This window comes from Corythoichthys intestinalis, chromosome 15, assembly GCF_030265065.1.
Source record: "Corythoichthys intestinalis isolate RoL2023-P3 chromosome 15, ASM3026506v1, whole genome shotgun sequence".
Lineage (NCBI taxonomy): Eukaryota > Metazoa > Chordata > Actinopteri > Syngnathiformes > Syngnathidae > Corythoichthys > Corythoichthys intestinalis.
In genome coordinates this window covers 46,280,077-46,300,187 of record NC_080409.1, presented here as the reverse complement: position 1 = coordinate 46,300,187, position 20,111 = coordinate 46,280,077, and the positions used below count along the sequence as shown (strand labels likewise).

At 41.6% G+C, this 20,111-nt stretch overlaps 1 protein-coding gene across 1 annotated transcript in view; it reads right to left on the bottom strand.

Annotated features, from left to right (window-relative positions):
* rcan3 (regulator of calcineurin 3) overlaps positions 1-20,111 on the bottom strand; it is a 119,355-nt gene that overhangs the window by 95,679 nt on the left and 3,565 nt on the right. Inside the window, exon 2 of the mRNA XM_057858850.1 lies at positions 18,911-19,168. Coding sequence (XP_057714833.1) covers positions 18,911-19,123 — 213 coding nt within the window. The 5' untranslated portion in view covers positions 19,124-19,168. The remainder of the gene's footprint in view (positions 1-18,910; positions 19,169-20,111) is intronic.

The window sequence follows — 20,111 nt, the reverse complement described above, 5'->3', positions numbered from 1 at the left end:
ATCCGTCGACGAGCACAACATGCCGTCGACGGTTAATGAAGGGTTAAAAAATATATGCGTGGAAAGTTAGAATGTCGGATGCTCTGTTTGCAAGCGGGGAAAGCGGCACAAAGCCAAAAAAAGCGCACCAGAGTGTCCAAAACATCGACTTATTTCAAAGAAACAAAGGAGAGTACCTCTTCTGTCCTGTCTCTTCAGTGCCAAGCTTGGCTGCACGTCGGCCGTGAATAAACACCTCAAGCGCCGTAACCCAGTTTGTAAATTTTTTTTGTTTTTTCATTTTTTGTACACCAGAGGGTGCTGTCGCCTTACTAAATAATAATGTTTAATTGACAATGGGCCTATAAGTGCTATTAGTATTGTTCTTAATGCTAATTGAAAGGTTTATTTCATGTATGTTATGGTTTATTTGATGGTATAGAAAATTATATAAGGTTAAAAGGTCATAAATATATACAGTGATTGCACTCAAGGGAGAGATTGTCAATGATAAGGTAAAGGCAATTCATATAGGCAATTCATTGATATATAAATAAGGTTTAAAAGTAAAAAAGGTGAAAAGTTTTTGTTAATTTCTAATTGTGTTGCTTTATTTGTGTGCACCGTAGCCTTTACAGTGTGTTTACATCAAGGATGGAATAAAAGTTGTAAACCATCAGTTTAAGAGACCGTCTTTTCAATCGGGATGCTACACTAGTTAATTCTATCAGCATTTGAACTCATTGTTTATTTGTGATTTATTATTGTTATTTACGTGTTTATTTGTACTTTAATAAATGATTTGAGTGTTCCAATATGTTTTTTGTGAATTGATAAGCATCAACAAAAATTTCATTGCTAAATTAGTAAAAAAAAATAATAATAAAAAAAAAATTTAATTATTAGATTAGTCGACTAATCGTAAAAATAGTCGGCTGACTAATCGGGAGAAAATTAGTCGTTTGGGACAGCCCTAATATCGTGCACCCCTAATATATTTATTAGTGTTGCACCGATACCATTTTTTGGCCCCGATACCGATACCTGGCTGTGCAGTATCGGCCGATACCGATACCATACCGATACCACCCCGTTTATATATATATATATATGGCGGAAAACACTCAGGTGACTTGAAGTTCTGCTCTGAGACCCCCAATTTGGATGAATTTAAAAATTGTCCGATATGCATGTGTGATACATCATTGGAAAGCTTAAAATCTCAAATTTCTGGGGGAAAAAAATTTTGAACAGGAGGGCATTTATAAATTTTTTTTTTTTTAAACAGCAAATCCCAAACTGGATGCGAGAGCACGCGAGAGCATAATTAAAGACGCCATGATTTTAACAAGATATTATCGTATATTTACCTTGTTTCGATCCAAAAACTCCATGCAACATGTATCACTGAGTGTCAAGACACAGCTGTGAATGGCCACAGTCGGATTTTTGGGGAATTTCATGGGTGAAACATGGTGATATAACAAGGGTCGCGATGCAGAAATCGCAGACAAGAAGGAGTGGTTGAGATTTTCTTTTTCAGATGGTTACCCTTTTAAACGTTATTTTTCAATTTTTCTTTGTTTGGATCGATTATTTATCATCTAACATATCGGGGAAAATGCGAAAAAAAATTAAAAAAATACAATTAAGCGATGGTTATGAGGTAGAAATGCGTGACATTTTACAGACACCAAATTATTCATTGTGACGTAATTTGTCTAAAAGTTTAAAATATGCGAGTGAATAATTGTTTAAAGTTTTCTTTTTTTAAACTAAATATTAGACATCAATTAATGAATTTAAGCTAAAAATGACAGACATTTCGAATAATAAATATAATTGCTTACCTTCTTTTTATGGCTATGTTGAAACAAAAGCGGTTGCGCGACGTCTGTAAATGGGGTTTTTTAGGGTAAAACGGACAAATTACAAATAGTTTGGGGGCTTAATGCGCCATGAATCTGCTATGGCAGCATATAGACATATTGTTCTATCAAACACAACAGTTCTTTTGGTTTAAAATACAGCAGTTTCTTTTACAGAGGAGTGCAAGAGCAGAAACTGCTTTTTCGGTCTTGTCTGTGTTTTCCGCCATATATATATATTTTTTTTCTTAATTTTTTTTTTTTCCAAAGAGCTATGTGAAATCATTGCTATCAAGGCTTTGTCAGGCTGTTGCTTACCTTTGCAAAATAGGAAAAAGTACACTAAACCCTCGTAGACAATAGTTGAATAAACCTTTGGCTCTCAAAGGCCAAAATAGTGCTAAATTCGTGAAATTAATAAAACATGTATAATACTAGCCCAACAGTAAGAAAGTAAAAATAAATTCATAATAATAAACTCTGAATGAACTGAATAAACTTTTTTAAACCTCTCAAAGTCCAAACAGTGCAACTTTCATGAAATTATTGTCACATTCTGCTGCTGGTTAGATTGTGTTTTGTTGCTGGGCGTGGGGGCGTGGCACTTGAATCCAATGCAGGCTCATCAATGCAGCATTTAAGCACGGGTGATCTCAGAGAAGGCTGCCGAGATATTTGCCTTGCTGATCGCTATTTGACATCTGGCACAATAATCTCACTACATTTGCTTGTTATGCCCCTGCATTGGGTTTTTCTGTTAGTGTGCTGCTCTCGTTTGTAACCGCTGCCTATTGTCTTAGTTTGTCCGTCGACCTGCTGTCACGGACTCCTTTTGTTATTTGTACTATCCCGCAATCGCGTCTTATTTTTTGTTTGCAATCATTAAACCCTTTTATGTATCCCCCGCTTGTTGTCTGCTTCAAGGTTCAACCTTGTTTCCGCATTTGCGGACGCTAACAATTATAAGTAATAATAATTGACCACAGCATCCCGTCTCTCCTTTTTTTCGGGAGGTGGGAGTCCCTTATTTCTATTTCTGAAAGGTGGCAACCCTACTTTGGAAACACTTCCCAAATTACTGCGGCATTTCTTTCAGTAAAAGACAATAAAAGTAAAGTAGACGAAGTGAACTGACCAGAGATTGTTGCTCCGGTCCAGCGGCCTTCTTCCTCTGGATAGCAGTCCTGCTCTTGCAGGCTCAAACTCGTTGTGTTCGTTCACGTTTCGTCTTCAAATGTTTTATCAAGTTCGAGGTATTGAAACTGGCCGATTTAACTCCACATCTCCAAACTTTCAGGCCGCAAATCTTGCATGCAGCCATTGATTTTAATCGACGGGATTTCTATTTGGAAATATTTCCCGACTGCCGCCATATTTCCTGGTTTGTTTTTTTGTCCAGATGAAAAAGCCCCCTTTTGATTGGTCAGGAGTGGCTATTGGCCCGCTCTCATTGGTCTGGAGCAGGCCAATAGCGACAGCTGCTTTGTGTTCACGTGTCATCACACAACACAGAGACAGAGTGTAGTGAGCGCCAGGAGGAGAAAAAGGCTGTGGTCAAATGTTATAATAATGGACCGGTAAATGGTATCGGCGCCGTCTTTGTTGGTACTCGCCGATACCGATACCACCATTTTGGGCCGGATCGGCACCCCCTGCCGATACTAGTATCGGTATCGGTGCATCTTTAATATTTATAATTGCTCTTCACCTAAAAATATATGTTTTATCTGATTACTCGATTAATCGATAGAATTTTCAGTCGCTTACTCGATTACTAAAATATTCGATAGCTGCAGCCCTACATTGAACACACCAAACATTTTGGGAACATTTTTTTTTCGGTTTCGGATCGGTATCGGCAGATTCTCAAAGTCGGGTGACTCGGATGCAGAAATATGCACTTGGAACATCCCTAATATAGAACGTTTTTTTTTTTTTTTCCCCCTTGCAATAACCTCAAGATCAATGTAATACAGTATTCCAAACGTGGATGTCATCTCTTTCTAGCCCACAGCTCACATCTGGTGAGCTACTAGCAGCTGTTGAGCGTTTTAACCCCGTCCAGCAGCTTAGGGCCCGTCAGGATGAGCCGGCTTCATTGTGTGAATGAGACGGGGACAGAAGACGAGGAGGGGCCTGATATCACATGCTGTTTCACCCACTGATTGCTTTGCTAAAAAAACCAACAAAAAAAAAAACAAAACAATAATAATCGGGTCAAATCTTGAATCGAGCCCACTCAAACTCGCCAACCCGCATTCATGAAGCAGGGCAAAGAAAACCAGACATAATAACAAGAAAGCAAGAGAGAGAAAAAAAACAGGTCAGAAAAGAACCCGAGGCAGTCTGAGACGCTTCGGTGGCCACTTTCTGAGAGATGGATGTCATTTTGGGAGCGAAGCAAACAAAGATGCAAGAAATTGGATTCTACTGGCGCGAGTGCTGAAGTTTTCTAAAATGCACACTCTCAACTATCCAGACAACGAGTAGAAAGAACTAACACTTGTTGGTGAGGAACACAACTCCAGGAATAAACACAAGCTCCCGTTCCAGCTTAGCGTTCTCTATTGTGGCCAGAACACAAACTGCTAAACTTTCCGGATTTCCGCAAACCCTCTTGCATGCAAATCGTCTGCGTCTTATGCAACTCGTAAGTTGGTTTATTGCGATGTTCTATTCTTGAACGCGCCCACGGACGGTGTCTTTTTTTAGAGTCGATTGAGCCGCGGAACAATCTTGATTTAAATAGAACTGCGGGAACATGACTGCGCTCCATCACACGGTGGCTTACGTGACATTTCTGAATAGTACGGTTTTATAATCACCCGCGGTGTCGCTTAGGAGGGGGGATTGAACTGTCACTTTTAACAAGACTGATCATAATCGCCCCGGAGAGAAGACATTTTCCTTGACATGCATGAACATTTTATCACTGTTTTAAAATATAATGCTTAATCTTAAATATTCAGTTGTCACAGAAGCCCCTATTAAAATATTCATGTATTATATCTTATTATGGGAAGGCATTGTCTAATGCAAAACATCTGACATACTGTGTTATTAGGAGAGCTGAAACGATTACTCGAGTAATTCGAGTAACTCGATTTTAAAAATTGGTCGAGGCATTTTCCCCGCCTCAAGGAATCTTAATTTTGCCAGCTCTAAGCAGTAGGTTTTGCCAGGGCAACTTTTAATGCGGCACAACGCACTGATGTCACATGCGTACAGAAAGAAGAGAGAGGCGGCGGATAGATTTGATTTCAACCAAGCATGAATACTAGAACTACCAAGGGTGGATCATTTGATACAAATCACTCTTGTAACCAGAGAAGGATCATCTGATCCTAATCAGCATATCTTTTGTAAGCACTATGGTCCACATTAGTCATTCCCATTCGCACTCACAAAACCACAGGGTTGGATTGCTCCAATTACCATCTTGAGTGTTTGCAGGGCAGGGGTGCCTTGGCTGATGGGGGAAGAGTAAACTGGTGTTATTCTATTTGGCCTGTTGTCACTTTCAAGCCAAGAAGACAGGTTGTGGTGAAAAAGCCACCATAAAATACATCAAACTACTGACAGGATGTGTCTTTTCTTTTTAGGTGTTTACTTGTCCCTTCAACTCTTCCGGTTTTATCATCTGTTTAAACAATATAAAACATGCTAGTCAGGTTTTCTTTTCTTTTTTTTTTCCCTAACTTCATGCATGGAACCATACTGTGGTCAGAATTACAGCATGTCTCACATAAACTATATTTGTGTGTAAACTGTATGGAGACAGAAAGGTGCCATTAGATGGTTGTCTGAGGCATTGAACACCTTTAGGGGTCATTTTCTCCTCCCCTTCCGAATAGGCTTGTCCAGTTGGACAAAACAGTTGTTGCTTGTCGGACAGTGGACCGCTCAGGCAGGCAACTGGGCGGACAACCTTTTTACATCTTCAAAAAAGCTGCAGTTTGCCAACAGTACAAGGCAGGGGTTCCCAACCTGCCGGGCCGTGGACCGGTACCGGTCCGTGGCGCATTTGCTACCGGGCTGCACAGAAATAATAATTTAATAACGATGGCATTCTGGCTGAATTAACCCTGTGCCCCTGCTTAACACACCAATATCTCTGTCTACTCTAGATATAATACTACGGGATAGATTAAAATTTCGTCATAGAAATCCATTGATTGGACAGCTAGTAGTAGATCTTGTTTGTGTATATGATATATCTATGTGAGTTTTTCCTCGATAATAACGTATTGCTAGGCCGCGGGCGCAGCACATTTGGTCTCGGAAATAATTAGCCCCCACACGAGCGAAGATGACTGAAAAACAGACGTCTTTGGAGATATTTTTACGGCGAAAAGGGCACCTGACGAGCCTACAACCTCGAAGACCCACGAACTGCAAAGGAGTGGATTCCTGACCCGTTTGTGAATAAACCGAGTGATTCGAGCATGTCTGTGCAATAGGAAAATCAACTTGTAGAGATCGCAAATGACGGCGATCTTATTAAGCGTACATTTGAGACAACAACTCTACCGAGGTTCTGGATTAAAGTCATTCTGGAATATCCTGACATCGCTACAAGAGCATTGAAAACCTTGCTACAATTTCCAACATCGTATCTTTGTGAAGCGGGCTTCTGTTTAACGACAAGGCGAAGTTGTTAATGGTGAGAGCGGTGTGCAGTTGTGTGCAGCTTACATGGCAGGATGTATCTGAGGAGAACTTTTCTACAAGTCCTTCCATGATCAAACGTAAGTTAATATTCCTTTCTTTCAAGAAAGTTTGTAGTATTTACTTTGGAATCCCTGCATTTGCGCATTTTGCGGCTATGTTTAACGTTACGCGCATGCGCAGAACCGCATCGTTTGAATTTTTGATGGGTTGCAAAATTAGTCAGAACACCGGTCCGTGAAAAAAAGACCCAAATAACACCGGTCCGTGGTGCAAAAAAGGTTGGGGACCCCTGGTACAAGGGACAGTGTAATAAAACAAAACAAAACATTTTTTATGTGGTGACAGATGACACTTCGCCCTTTTCCCAGGGCTAGGTGTTGGAGGTTGTTGCCGAAGCAATTTTTCCTTCTGTGCCTTCTCTGCGCTCACATGAGAGTGAGCCAATTCCTTTAGTACACCAGTCTCTCTTAGAGGCCGTTTATATGGTAACTCGCCGAGAATACGAAAAAATTTCAAATTTGCATTTGCGTCTCCATTCGGACAATGTCGCAATTCTGCATGAAAACGATGTAGTATTCATGCCAGGCCCTAGGGGGCAGTGCATATTTACGGGGCGACAGAGGATGATGCACTTTGACCCCACCAAGCTCCCTCAGCCCGGAAAAAAATATGCCCGCCCACTTGAAGCAATGGCATTTTTCTTTTGTTCAAAAAGGTACAAAAATGGAAACATTCAACATATTTAATTTAAAAATATTTTTAAAACAGTAAATTAAAGCCAACATTCCGCCATATTTGCTGTTTTTAATGTTTAGTAGCACCGCTGACATGTACGAGTGATGACGTTATCGGCGCGGTCTTGCGCCGCGGGAGTCTTTGATATGCATGCTGAGGAAGGCCCCCTCAATCCCCCGCAATCAGATTTTTCCACTTTGGAGGCAGGATTCAGAATTTTCGTCTTCGCCACCATATGCACGCGAGGCCACTCGCAACACAGTCATTGCGTCTTCGTGTCGCAGAGTCGCCATGTAAACTGCCCCTTATATTCAAGATGCTAATTGCAGCTATCCAGATTGACACCCACCCACCCCCTTCACACCTAGGCAGCAGCTCTACAAGGGTGTGTAGGGGGGTGGCCTGCTTGATTGCTTCTGTGAGCGGTCTATTGTTTAACAAAGCCCAGTCATCAGTTTGGTATCGGGGTCATTTGACGCCTTTCTGGTATTTCTTTATAGCCCAAAAAAACCCCCGGCACTTCCAGTGTTAAGGTAACTACAAAGAAGCGAAGTGAAAGGCACAAGAAGAAGCAGAAAATGTCAAAAGTGTGGGAGCATGTCAAGGTGGAGACCAAGACGAACACCATTTCATGTATTCACTGTAAGACAGCGCTTTCATAAAACTACCCCTGCCCTACCAGAGTCCCCGTTGACGCTTCCGCACCCTCAGCTGAACCTCGCAACCGATGACCGCCTGGGACGGGCGCCACCGCAGGCCCCGGACGCCTAGCCCCCGCTCCACCGAAGGCTCCCAGTTTACTCAGAGAGCAGAAGAGCGATACTCGGGAAAACGTTACTGTATCTTGCTAATGTAACGTTAGCCCTACGGAGGGCTAAGTTTCTATTAATTATGACTACTGTCGATGCGTGGCTAACGTGTCTTTCATAGGACATATTTAATCTGTAAAAACACAGCTCTGTAGAGTGATGAGGGTTGTAAGGTAAAAACAGGGCTGTCAACAGACTTGCAGGGGCCCGGGGACAAGAGACTATTATTGGGCCACCCCACTCCAACCCACTCCACCCCTGCCACGACAACGTACGCAGTACTTTTGACGCTTTGCAAGCAATGACAGTATAAATTTTCAAATTATTTAATTTGAGATGGACAGTTAAATTTGACAGACCGAAATGTGATTTGACACAATATAAGCGATTTCCATCTATTGTCCCAGGTGTACAATTTTGTCTATGGTGTCTTTAGACAGCTCTTTGGTCTTGATCACGTTACAAGTTTGAGTCGTATGGGGTGGACAGGTGCTAACGACTTCAAACAGGATAATACATGGAGCGAAGGTGGACTTTTAATAGGCGGATTAACAGGTCTTTCAGGGTCAGAAATCTATCTGGTAGACAGGTGTTCAAATACTTATTTGCAGCTGTATCTCACAAATAAATCATTAAAATCATGCATTGTGATTTCTGGATTTTTCTTTTTAGATTATATCTCTCACAGTGGACATGCACCTATGATAAAAATTTCAGACCCCTCTGCGATTTCTTAGTAGGGGAACTTGCAAAATAACAGGGTGTTCAAATACTTATTTTCTTCACTGTAAGTATTTTTGTACAAAAGTCTAAAACTAAGACAAAAATTTAAAGTGACTTGAAATCAACAGGAAGACATGCTCTAAAATCAATAGCATGTGACACAAAATGAACAGGAATTGTTCCAGAAATGCCTAAAGACCAACAAGAAGAGACCCGGAATTGCATCAAAATCAAAAGGTAGTGCCCGTGAATTGCCTCAAAATTAACAGGAAGCACCCACTCAAGTTACGTCAAGATATCTGCTGTGTATGAGTGTTTCTATAAAAACTTTGAAAAGTTGACGTCACCTTTACTTGCTCATTTGCATACAGAAATAGGTTAATAAAACACAAAACAAGCAAACCACCTGCCTGTTCGGCACAGCAGACTAATATTGAGGCCGCAGTAGGAGTCGGGGCCAGCGGCACTCACTCACTCTGCGGCGCATCATGTCTGACCTTCAGCCTGCAGAGCACCGCGCTCCCTCACGTGTGCCGACACACTCCACCGCAGCCCACCCGCCACCTACCTTCCCCAAGGCCAGAACACAAATAGAGACGGCAGTCTGACACATAAAACATATCATGAAAACACAAATGCATCCCAAGATAACAGACAAACGAGTCCCTTGTCAATTAAATTGTGTCACATAAAACTGAACATCCAAAGTGGAACACCGCATGAGAGCAGTACAGGTGGGAACCTCTGGGTTCCTCATGATACGATACGATTCGCGATACAAGGCTCGCGATAACCATCTCATGATATGGCGATACAACATTTATCGATACACAGATCAGGATATCATTCTTGGATATTCGATAGTAATATTGGATAGTAATGAAAGGCTTTTACCTCAGCCTGAGCGAGGATTTCAGCAGCAAAGCGTTTTTGATTACCGTCATGTCCGTCATGTACGCTGCCACCCACCAAATTTGACACGAAAACCACATTTGTTCATATATAAGCCGCACTGGACTATAAGCCGCAGCTGTCCTCACTGTATTTTCGGATATTTACACCAAAAGATAATGAAGGAGATAGTACCTTTTCTCTTAGGCACCGTCTAACTGTTTGCATTACTCTAACACACTTAATATAATCAATCAGGGAATAGTATCGTTTCTCGTATTCACTGTTTGACTGTTTGTATTACTCCAACACACTCAATATAAAATAAATAGCACTTATTCTGTAGTTTAAGGTAAACAAGCAGAATATAGGGCATAAGAAATGAACAACGCCTTTCTTATCACGGAAGCCCAGTACGTGCGTCATTCAACTGACTGAGCAAGATTGACGCACAAACTCCAGCAATCAGGTCTTCTGGACAGTCCAGAACAAATGGCGGGACGCACTGTCCCAACACAAGGAAAACCAACGCCCGATATCCAACTGATAACACGACGGACAAGATTCCAAGAGCCCCTTTGTGCCTCTGAAGTGGCAAAGTCCACAACCCTCGTCGCCTTGACAACAGTAACTCCCGAATCCTCCTGTCCAATCCACTAACAGACAATAATCTTAAACAACGCCCAAACACACCCTTCTTCCTGCCCATGGCCTGCAAAGCGAGAGCCTTCAAAAGACTGAATGTTTAACTAATCATGGTCATTTTTCTCGGGAACCTTTTGTTGACGTATGATTGGGTGACCTTGCCTCCCCGCCTGTTTTTCTGTTTTGCCTCGCTGTTTTGATCGCTGTCAACCTGAATAAATTGTCAACTTGTTTTCGGTGAGCCTTCTTTAAGTCTTTAAAAATGGAGTCAGTACAAAGGGTTGAGACTGGTGAACGCGGGGAGTTTGGCCTTCTGGCCGAATTGCCGTTTCCCGCCGGCCCGGCTCGTTGGATCTGCGACAGCGCGGGTCCGGCGCTTCGGCTGGCGTGATTCCGGCGGTCTGGCTGGAAGGTCAGATTCATTCAATATTAACCGGTAACACTTTGACAGCGGCATCATATAACTGTCATAAGACCAAATGAACCACCATGAAGCTTCGAACCAATTGGCTGAAAAGCTTCATTGCTTCAAGAAGCTTCATTTGTCCATCACTGCTCCTTTGGGGGAGAGTCAACCTCTGCCGCCACCTGCTGTCAACACTGTTGATGCCCAACATGCCTCCTAGCATGCATTGCAGCACTACAGATGTAAATAACAATCAAAATTCATGTTCTGTGCTAATTATTTCTTCAGTTACTGTTCCAGTTGTTTCATTAATTGCTAGTTATGGTATTTGGTAACATTTTATTTGACAGTGGTGCCACAAGACTGTCATATGACAATCATAATTATGACATGACACTGTCATGAGCATTAATGAATGCTTATAACAGAAGTCATTTAGTGTCATCCGGCCAATTATCTTACTTTTGAATGGATATAAAAGACCTGAGCTGGACATAAATGGAGTTAGTGATATAATTTGCTACTTTTTTTGCTTTATTATTGTTTGAAATTCGGTAGGACAGTCACATGTTTAAAACTGATCGTAATTTTTACATTTGAAGTGCTTAAAAACCATTTATTAAAATATCATATTTAATATATAAATTTTTTTGGTGGGGGGTTCAATGTATTTTTTCAGATCTAGCACTGGAAATAGATACATATAAGAAATTATTTTTCCGTTTTCCCCAAAGTATAATTCTTTATCAAATTTTTCATTGAGTGAGTCTTCTCAGATCAACTCATGCTGCTTAAAACAGCGCACGACACAACACAATGAGTTGCCATAGCGACTACAGCCAATGTTTAAAAAGTTAACGAGGCAATGAGTGGCAGTGGGAAAGGTAGAGTAGATATTTTCGTTTCTCTTTTAATGTTCCGTTGGTGGCGACAACTGCGGCGGACAGTAGGCGTGTTCTGTTGCACAAGTTCTGAAATAAATGATTAAAAACCTGACAAAGATGGCGATTTCTTTGGCGATGTCAAGATAATAATTGTCACCTTAACTTATAAAGACTGGCGAACAGAGGTCGGAGGAGGACTGTCGAGATCGTAGACATTCTACTTCCGTATTGTTGAGCCAGTTCACGGATGCACACACCACGCTCATATTTTTTTTTTTTTATCATTTCCTTCTTCAATAGTAGCGTCACCTTTTTCCTTTTTCACCACCTGCACTAACCTTCTTGGAACCCGTGTTGATTTCGGGTTAGGGTTTGGGTTAGGGTTATAAATTGTCGTATTTCCAGCATGTCGTCGGATGTAGAAACAAATGACGAATCAAATTTTACGTCGGACGTCGAAAAGGCCGTGTGTCGAAGTACCACTGTACCTACTTCTATAACTACAAACTAGGAGTGCGATCTATCTGCTGGAGCGACCTATACACAAGTATATACTCTACGGCAGAGGTCACGGAACCGCGGACCTCGGTCCGGTTCCGGATCTCAAGCTGTCCGGACTAATACACGTTGCAACAACAAAAATCTTTTCTGCGGGTTTGCAGAGCGGAGGTGGGCAACAAACAAAAACCTTAGCGGTGACGCGTGTGAGCCAGCCTATGGGAGTGAAGCATTTGAAAGTTATTTTTAGAACAGCATGTCTCACACTCGCTTTCCAGACTCCGCTGAGTGACAGCCAAAAACTGAGCCAAATGAAGTTAGAGGAAGAGGCGAAAAGGTACGGCAAATGGCGTGCTCAAAACTACGCAAGATTGATGCAGAAAACAGAGTGTTTAAGGAGGAGTAGACCAACACATTTTTGTTCATTTTACCTGGCGGCAGCACAAGACCGCTATGCCTCATCTGTTCAGAGACGGTGTTCTGCCAAAACTGCTACATCGGCGAAACGTCCTACATTAGTCGAATTTGACACCCAAAGTACTACCGTGCGCGCTTAATTTGTTTTGTTTGGATGCATACAGGCAGAACGTACTAAAAATGCCTTGAGAAAATACTTAAATGCAGTTATACCAAACAAGGACGTTTTAAATACGCTACGTGACTAATGTGGTCAACTGCTTCAAAGCTAACACAAAAAAACCACAATGGTTAAAAGTATGAGAGGGTAATACATTCAAAAAGTATTTTTGAGGCAATGAAAAGGTTCTAAAAAACTAAATAAAAACAAAAATAGTGAATACTCGCCGCTTGTCCTAAAAGTTCTCAAAAAGGTCTTCAGCTGGTCCAAAACGCAGCAGCAAGACTTTTAACAGGAACCAATAGAAGAGAGCACATCACCCCTGTGCTCCAGGCCCTTCACGGGCTTCCAGTCGAGTTTAGAATTAAATTTAAAATCCTCCTTCTTACATTTAAGACCATTAATGGGTTGGGGCCATCTTATCTCACCGATGCTCTGGTTCCATACCGCCCAAACAGAACACTCCGCTCTCAGAATGCAGGTCTACTGGTAGTTCCCAGGGTTTCTAAAAGTACTGTCGGAGCTCGAGCCTTGAGCCACCAAGCCCCTGTTTTATGGAATCAGCTTCCAGCTAATATTAAAGAAGCCGAGACAGTCTGCACATTTAAGATTAGATTAAAAACGTTCCTATTCGACAAAGCTTATGGTCAGGCTAGTTCAGTACTTCTCAAATAGTGAGGCGCGGCCCCCCAGGGGGACGCAGAGTTATGCCAGGGGTGGAGCATGTGACCTCGGGGGACATGCATTTTTTTTTTTTTTTTGCCATACTAGAATAAAGTGTACTTGCACATCCACTCAGTGGGTGGCAGTGGCGCTCTCATTTTCAAAGTGCGCGCAGTATTTTTGAAGTAAGCAAGAGCACACAGAAGAGAGATATGAAGAGCTGTGCGCCGTTTTCGAAAGCCGTTTTCCGGCCGGACTCACGCAGCGACCCACTGTCTTCTCAGGTTCTCACATGTCCGCCCGAGAAGTGCCATTTTCGGCTTGGGATCGTCACGACGACCACCCTCACCTACGGTTCTCCCTCGGCCGCCGAATATGCGCTTTTTTTTGGGCCGTTTGCCTTTTGGCTTTGACATTTAATACAGTGGTAGATGAGGAAAGACCACTGTTTACTGTGTCTAAAAATGATCATAGCGGACAGCCGGAAGCCAAATCAATTAAGACGCCACTTAAAGACATTAGAGCCCAATCTCATTGATAAGCTGCTTGGTTTTTCTTCAGCGAAAACGTGCCGAATATTGCCAACAATCGTCCCGCTTTGTCAGTGTTATATTGTGGTATATTGTCCTCAAGAGTTAATGTTTCTAAACAATTTGAATTTGTTATTATTTACTGATTTTATTTTTCAGTATCAAATGGTCAAAAATGTACCTTGAGTGTATTTTTAGTTTGGATGTGACTTTTTTTTTTTTTAATTCAGGCAAATTGATGCGCGTTAAGTCTTTTCTGTTACAAACAAAACAATGTTGATGAAGTGATACTTTATAAGTTCATTCATTCATTTTCCTTGCCGCTTTTTCCTCACGAGGGTCGCGGAGGTGCTGGAGCCTATCCCAGCTAACTACGGGCAGTAGGCAGGGGACACCCTGAACTGGTTGCCAGCCAATCGCAGGGCACAAGGAGACATACAACCATTCACGCACACACTCATACCTATGGACAATTCAGAGTGTTCAATCAGCCTACCATGCACGTTTTTGGGATGTGGGAGGAAACCGGAGTTCCCGGAGGAAACCCACGCTGGCACGGGGAGAACATGCAAACTCCACACAGGAAGGCCGAAGCCCGGGATTGAACCCTTGATCTCAGAACTGTGAGGCAGACGTGCTAACCACTCAGCCACCGTGCCGCCACTTTATAAGTTGATCTCTGTTATTTTCTCTAAGAGAAAAAAGGACACACTGTGAGGCAGAGGCATACTTATAATAGCAATATTATAGACAAATGATACTATTTACAGTGGCGGCAGAGTTTGGGGGGGGCGCGAAACATTTACGTCTTCCTTGGGGGGGGGCGTAACAGAAAATAATTGAGAAGCACTGGGCTAGTTGAAGTCGGAGTAGACTCACAGTTTAGTCTAAGCTGCACTAGAAGCTATAATGCTGGGGGAAGTATAGCCACTGAGTTGTATCTCCTTTTTCTCACTCTACCTACCACTTGTCTTACTTTATTTCTATTTTCCAATGTTAATATCTTGTTGTCTAGTCTCTTCATCAAAGTCACCCGGTGTCCCCTTTCCCCCCTCCCTTTCAGCTGCAGCCTCCTGACTGTCCAGACCCCTGGCTGGATTGATGTCCTTGTTGCTACCCCCGTCTCATCTGACTAGATGGACTTCTTCTTGTTCCTTTACTCCACTGCATCTTTACGGACTGTAACTTCGCCTGCTAATTCTCATTTGCAGTCCTGGGGCTTCCTGTCTATCCGTCCTGGGAGTGGATCTCTCCTGACTGTGGTACTCCCCAAGGTTTCTCATTTTCTCCCAAAGACTCTGGAGTTTTTTGGAGTTTTTCCTTGCCGACATGGAGGGTCTAAGGATGGGGGATACCCAGGACTTGAACTTTATTTATTCATCTTTGTTGCTTCATTTGCTGTTTCTGATTGTGTATCATATTGCCTCTGCAAAGCCCTTTGAGACAACCGTGTTGTGATCCAGGGCTATACGAATAAAATTGAATTGAATTGAATTGCTTCTGACCGATGTGCGCATGCGTGCGGATGCTTGCGCGTTGTGTAGACGTTTCGCCGCGTAGTAAGGAATGGTAGCGCTTGTAAAAAGCAGCAATTTGAAAAGGCACTATGAGACAAAGCACGCAGCTTTTTCACAAAGTTTCCCTATGAACTCTGCCATCCGTTCTCAAAAAATAGCGGAATTAAGGGCTCAATATGATCGCTTTATTATTTATTACTAATTAATTATTGTTAAATATTATTTATTACTTACTATAAATGTATTTTTAAAATATTTTATTTACATTTTTTAATGTTTTAATTATGAGCATGGCCACGTAAAGATACGTTTATATTTTTTGGAAAAAAAGAAGCATTAAAAATATTTCCGGACCCGAGATTGTTGTAATTTTTTAATTTCGGACCCAGAGGATTTTTAATTCATGACCCCTGCTCTACGGTAATAAGAATGACCAGTTGGTGCAATGATTTCTCTTCCCTTTCCAAGCCATCGTCCTCATTTCAAAAAGTTGAAACAAATGTCAAAATGTCTATTTATAGCGCGTCTCGCTTAATTGAACCGCACAGAGGAGAGAACTCTATTGACACGCTCCGACTGAAGGGTGCGAGGGTGGCATTTCCACTTAAAAAGAGGCAGTTGGAATTGTAATGAGGCAGAGAAAAGGGGGAAGCAAAATAGCACTCGCAAAATAATGTGGCTGGTTTAAAGGGATTTTTTTCCCTTGTCCATAAATATGTAAAGATGGGATCAAAGAAAGCGCGCAGAGGAGAGTTGCTAAAGTGCGATCAGAGAAGGACTTGAACGGAGACGCGTCGGACTGAGTGTTTGCAAAGTGGAGGGATGTGAAGCGTGCCAGCTGGGAGGACGGGACAGGACGGCATAATTGGATTAGAGGGGCAGAAAATTAAGTCTGTTTTTTTGTATTCACCTCCAAGCACATAGGGTGCAATGATCCAAACAGTCTTCTGCGTTGAAAAATATTTTCACCAGACTTCTAGTGCAAGTCAAGTCTAATTTAGTACTTGTAAAGCACTTAATCACAAAGGAGTCTCAAAGGGCTAATTCAACTGTTCCAGGGTTTAACTACCGCCATAATAAAACTATTATGAACGGTGGATGACATTTTTAAGTAGCTTTTTAGCATTCTTCACTGTCATACTAACTAGCCAAATTGTTATTCATTCATTGGCTGACATTAACGCTCATTTGCTGCCAGTCCTCCCAGTTCAAATGTCCTGATCTATGCTGGTCAGTCCTTCATTTACAGCCAAGTCAAAAAAATTAGGACACCCTATGTGGGCCTGTGTGTTTTCTAACATTTGGTCATATGGATGTTTAGTATCAATTTTAACAATCTTAGTAGATTCAAGTAGTAGAACGAAACAATTAAAACTGAAAAAAAAAAAGTCATTTTAAATAAATGCAGTTTATGTTGAGGAATAAATTAGGACACCCCCACATTTAATCCCACTTAAAATGGCTAAAATCACACACAGGTGTGTTACATCAGGTGCACATGATTAGAACATCATTACCCAGTGTTTTGAAGGAGGCTTCCCAATAGACTTCATAATGGTATTGACGGGACGCGGGGCTGAATAACTCATTTGCTCCAAAAAACGTATAAATACGTTCTATTTTTAATTGCTTCAGTGTCCCAAAAACGTATTTACAGTGACCTCCATAATTGTTGGCACCCCTGGTTAAGATGTGTTTTTTAGCTTCTAATAATTTTTTTTCATCCGTTGGCACCCCTGGTTAAGATGTGTTTTTTAGCTTCTAATAATTTTTTTTCATTCAAATAATATGGGACTTTAATGGAAAAAAGAGAAAAATCCAACCTTCAATACAAGTGCATTTATTCAGTGGGGAAAAAATCCCACATAAAGAAATAATTATTTGACATCAAATAATGTGTGTCACAATTATTAGCACCCCTGGTGTTAATACTTTGTACAACCCCCTTTTGCCAACAAAACAGCACCTAATCTCCTCCTATAATATTTCACAAGCTTAATTTTGTGTCTGGTAAACCATTTCTGTGTAGATTTGGCCATATTTTTAGGGTCATTGTCTTACTGAAAGACCCAGTGACGACCCGTCTTCAGCTTTCGGGCAGAGGGCAACAGATTTTGATTTAAAATGTCCTGGTATTTCAAAGCATTTATGATGCCATGCACCCTAACAAGGTTCCCAGGGCCTTTGAAAGCGAAACAGCCCCACAGCATCACTGACCCACCCCCGTACTTCACAGTGGGTATGAGGTGCTTTTCAGCATGCGCATCTTTCGTGGCACGCCAGACCCAATTTGAGTGTTTGTTGCCAAAAAGCTCAATTTTGGTCTCATCTGACCAAAACACACGCTCCCAGTTGAAGCCTGGGACCATGTACTGATGTACATGTACTGCTTACAGTCCAATCAATGGATTTCTATGACGACATTCTAATCTATACTGTAGTATTATTTCTAGAGTAGACAGGGATATTGATGAGTTAAGCAGGGGCACAGGCCAAAGTTAATTCGGCCAGAATGCAGTCGTTAATAAAATATTATTTCTGTGCGGCCCGGTAGCAAATGCGGCCCGGCGGATGGCGACCCCTGCATTACAGCATTCCAGGAAAAGAACCTCATACCAACTGTGAAGCATGGAGGTGGAAGTGTCATAGTTTGGGGATGCTTTGCTACAGCAGGGCCTAGACAGCTCACCATCATAGAATCCACAATGAATTATAACTTGTATCAGAGGCTGCTTGAGGAACATGTGAGATCATCTGTAAAAAATTAAAGCTAAATTGAACCCTGCAACATAACAACGACCCAAAACATACCAGTAAATCCACCAAGGACTGGCTGAAAAGGAATGGAAAGTCCTGGAATGGCCGAGTCAAAGCCAAGATCTTAATCCCATTGAGATGCTGTGGGGTGACTTGAAACGGGCTGTACATTCAAGAAACCCCTCAACATATCAGAGCAGAAAGTATTCTGCATTGAGGAGTGGGGCAAACTTTCTTCAGACCGATGTCAAAGACTGGACTGGTAGACGGCTATAAAAAGCGTCTCACTGAAGTTATGTCAGCCAAAGGGGGTAACACTAGCTATTAGGTGGTAGGGTGTCCTAACTTTTTCCTCAGTTAGAAAATGCATTTTTGTTGATATATTTGGTTTCATGAGTAATAAATTTTTAATTTTTGTTGTTTCCCTGCGAATAAATCACTTTCTTTTCCAGTGATAAAGAAAAACAAGATCAGACATTGATGAGGTTTATCCGAGGCGCGATTATTGCTAGTTGAAAACTTTACCCAATATGTGAACATTTCTTAATAAATAACTGAATATTTAATTGGGTGTTGTAATTTTTTCACAAGACTGTATGTAGAAAATTGTATAGTCCTTTAGGTGGGTGTTGTCATTTTTCCTTCCTCACCAAAGTTTCCTTTTTAGGGTTCAAATGCATTGGAAGTCTATCGGCGTCAATGGCAATGAAGTAGGATCTTTCACAAAATACAGTAAAACATTCCTTGCTTGACTTACCCTGTCCACGTCAACTTCAAACACCGCCTCGTGGACGCCACACGCGAACAGGGCGGTGGGTAGGTCGCTCAGGTCCATCATCTCATCGGCGACTCCATCCTGGTCGTTCTCCCCGAACACCATGTCCTCTTCTTCCTCCTCTTCGTCCTCCTCCGGGTCGCTACTGTAGGCCTCGGAGCCGTTGCTCCACGCCTTGGAGCTCTCTCGAAGCATGACGAGCCTCGTTGTTGCGTGGGTCACAAGCAGGAAGATACGGCGCTATCAAAATGAGAAGATTTCATTTCACGCACTGTGCTTTAATACTTTTGGAGGTCTGTATGCAAAAATGATGGTAGGACTAAAATTAACCCTGGAGAAAAAAAACTAGTAATTTAAAGGGAACCACGGATTTAGACTTGTAGGCTCTAATAGGCCACAATTGTTGTCTTTTATTAGTCTTTTATTAGAAACACATGAAATATTGCCATTGATTTAAAAATCTATAATATTTAGTGCATGTTTGGACCTACGGAGGGCGCCATGTGTTACGTATGCAATGAACGCTGGGGGTGATGATGCGTTTGGGCTGGACTGGGAAAATAGCTGTGCTAGCTAGCAAGCGAAGCTAGGATGAGGACTGGCATGATTTTGTCACATTCTGCTGCTGGTCAGATTGTTTTGTTACAAAGCTGTGGAATGAGTTCCTGATGTCGTACCTGCATCCAATTCCAACTCATCAGTCGTGTCTTTACACCAAGATATTGACCTTCTGCAATTTGACAGTTTTTGGTTGCATCCTTGCCTTGTTTTTTTTCATTCTTCTGCCTCTCACTGCAGTTTTACCGTGTTTTTTTAAAAATTTGTTATTGATCCCGCCCTATTGTCACAGACCCTTTTTTTTTGGTCACACTTTTCGCGATCGTTTGTTTTTTGTGTGTTCAATAAACCCTTTTACGCAATCTCTCTGTTGTTGTCTGCTTGCTTCCATATTCGCGGACTTGTAGATTAGTCACGTAGCGTACTAGTCCTTCTAAAAAAATTTCATTATTTTCTGTAAATTACTGATAAACATTAGACTTCCATATATTTTAGATTCATTACACACAACTGAATTAGTTTAAATCTTTTATTGTTTTAATATTGATGATTTTGGAAAAAAAGTCGAGAAAAACAGAAAATCCCTATCTCAAAAAATTAGCATATCATGAAAAGGTACTCTAAA